The sequence below is a fragment of the Octopus bimaculoides genome, chromosome 3 (genome assembly GCF_001194135.2).
Source record: "Octopus bimaculoides isolate UCB-OBI-ISO-001 chromosome 3, ASM119413v2, whole genome shotgun sequence".
In the NCBI taxonomy this organism is placed as follows: Eukaryota; Metazoa; Mollusca; class Cephalopoda; order Octopoda; family Octopodidae; genus Octopus; species Octopus bimaculoides.
The window spans coordinates 7141237-7143563 of NC_068983.1; the positions used below are offsets into that span (position 1 = coordinate 7141237).

At 35.6% G+C, this 2327-nt stretch overlaps 1 protein-coding gene across 1 annotated transcript in view; it reads left to right on the plus strand.

Moving 5' to 3' along the window:
- Positions 1–2327, plus strand: part of LOC106883996 (phospholipid phosphatase-related protein type 1) — a gene marked incomplete at its 5' end in the record, with an annotated part of 30688 nt that overhangs the window by 12760 nt on the left and 15601 nt on the right. Inside the window, one exon of the mRNA XM_014935162.2 lies at positions 1858–1975. Coding sequence (XP_014790648.1) covers positions 1858–1975 — 118 coding nt within the window. The remainder of the gene's footprint in view (positions 1–1857; positions 1976–2327) is intronic.

A 2327-nucleotide genomic window follows, 5' to 3' on the forward strand; every position in this document is an offset into this window, starting at 1 on the left:
ATATATATATATATATATATATATTGAAAAAAAAGTCGTAAGAATTTTGGAATAACTTCTTTCATTTATTTTATACATATATTAGCGCTTTCGTTCGTCTTTCGAACTTGTCAAATATAACTGAAAATACAGAGATTTATATAAAAACAGGTCTTTTGTGGGGTTTTGTTTATAACAGAACATTGTTTTGTTTTTTTGTTTTTTGGGGGTGAGGCTTTGAAGACAATGGAAGATGTATAAGCAAATAGATAGATAGATAGGCAGATAGAGAGATAGATAGATACACTGATAGTCAGACATCCATCTCCCTATCTGTCTGACTATCAGTCTATCTATCTATCTCTCTATCTGCCTATTTATCTATCTATTTGCTTATACATCTTCCATTGTCTCCAAAGCCTCACCCCCAAAAAACAAAAAAACAAAACAATGTTCTGTTATAAACAAAACCCCCCAAAACACCTGTTTTTATATAAATAAGCTAGATCTCTGTATTTTCAGTTATATTTGACAAGTTTGAAAGACGAACGAAAGCGCTAATATATGTATAAAATAAATGAAAGAAGTTATTCCAAAATTCTGACGACCTTTTTTTCAATATTTACCTCTGTACATCACACCTAACACTCTACATATATATATATATATATATATATGTCATTTATCTTGTTTCAGTTGTTGGATTGCAGCCATACTGGAACAATATCTTCAAAAACAAATCAGCCCCCAGTATTTCAATTTTTTTACACTCCGGTACTTATTCTTTCCGTCTCTTTTTGCCAAACCACTTAGTTACAGGGGCATAAACAAACCAACACCAGCTGTCAAGTGGTACTACAGTGCAAACACACACACACACACACACACACACAAATATACATATGATGAACTTCCTCCAGTTTCCACCTACCAAATACACTCACAAAGCTTTGGTCAGCCTGTGGCCAAAGTAGGAAGGAATATCATCATCATCATCATCATTGTTATTGTGACAGAATCATTAGCATGCTGGGAAAAATGCTTACCAACATTTTGTCCGCCCTTACATTCTGAGTTCAAATTCTGCAAAAGTTGACTTTGCCAGTTATCCTCTTGGGGTCAATAAGATAAGTACCAGCTGAATACTGGGGTTGATGTAATCACCTTATATCCTCCCCAGAACCACTGGCCTTGTGCCAAAATTTGAAACCATTCTTCTTCTTATTATTATTATCATCATTATTATTACTATTATTATCATTATTATTATTATTATTATCATCATCATTATTATTATCATTATTATTATTATTATTATTATTGAGTGAGATAGAGTAGTGCATGCCATCAAATTGACACTGGGGTAAAATATACAAAGCCCAGTATACCCATCATGACTACCCGTCTGATTAGGGTACACCAGGCACATGCATCACAACCATATGTGCGCGACATGGTGATCTCATATCAGGATAAACAGCACATGACCTCGCAGGTGGAGCCCAGTTAGAATTTTCTTCAGGTCGAGTAGCCCATCCCGCTCAAAATGTCCCTGAATAAGGGTTATTTACAGATGTTGGATGAAACACACATGTTTCCAAAGGTGAATTATCCAAACCCCAAAGAATTCCTCTCAACACATGGCTATGATGCTCCCCAACTACTTCTGCTCATGATCAGGGATGCACATATCGTCAGCCACCAAGGGACATGCTCAACTGGTTAAGGTCAAACAACTGACATGAAAATCTGTGGTATTAAGCAAAATATTTGCTGCAGCCCATCTTTTTACTATTATGATTATTATTATTATTATTATTATTATTATCATTATTATTGTTATTATTATTGTTTATTTGTGTATTGTTATATTTTCAGATATTAATAAGTGAAATAGGTATGTGGGCCTTTAGTTCGGAACCTCAACGTTCTATTACTATTCTCTGTGCTGCTTGCAGGCTTCCACAGATTATTCGAAGAATTTTCCGATTCATAGGTAAGCTTATTTCCTCTCATTTCTCCCTCTCTTTCCCTTTCTTTATTTCTTTCTTTCCTTCTCTCAATCTTTCTTTCTTTTTTTTTGGAATCGCTCCTATTTCTCTCTGCTTTTATTTCTTTTTGTTTTTTGTCTCTTATCTCTCTCTCTCTCTCTCTCTTTCATCTCTCTCTTGTCTCTCTTTCGCATCCCTCTTTCTTTCTCATCTTTCTTTCACGTCTCTCTCTTTCTCACCTCTCTTGCTCACCTCTTTTGCTCACCTCTCTCTCTCTCTCACCTCTCTCTCTCTCACCTCTCTCTCTCTCACCTCTCTCGCTCTCACCTCTCGCTCTCACCTCTCTCTCTCTCTCTC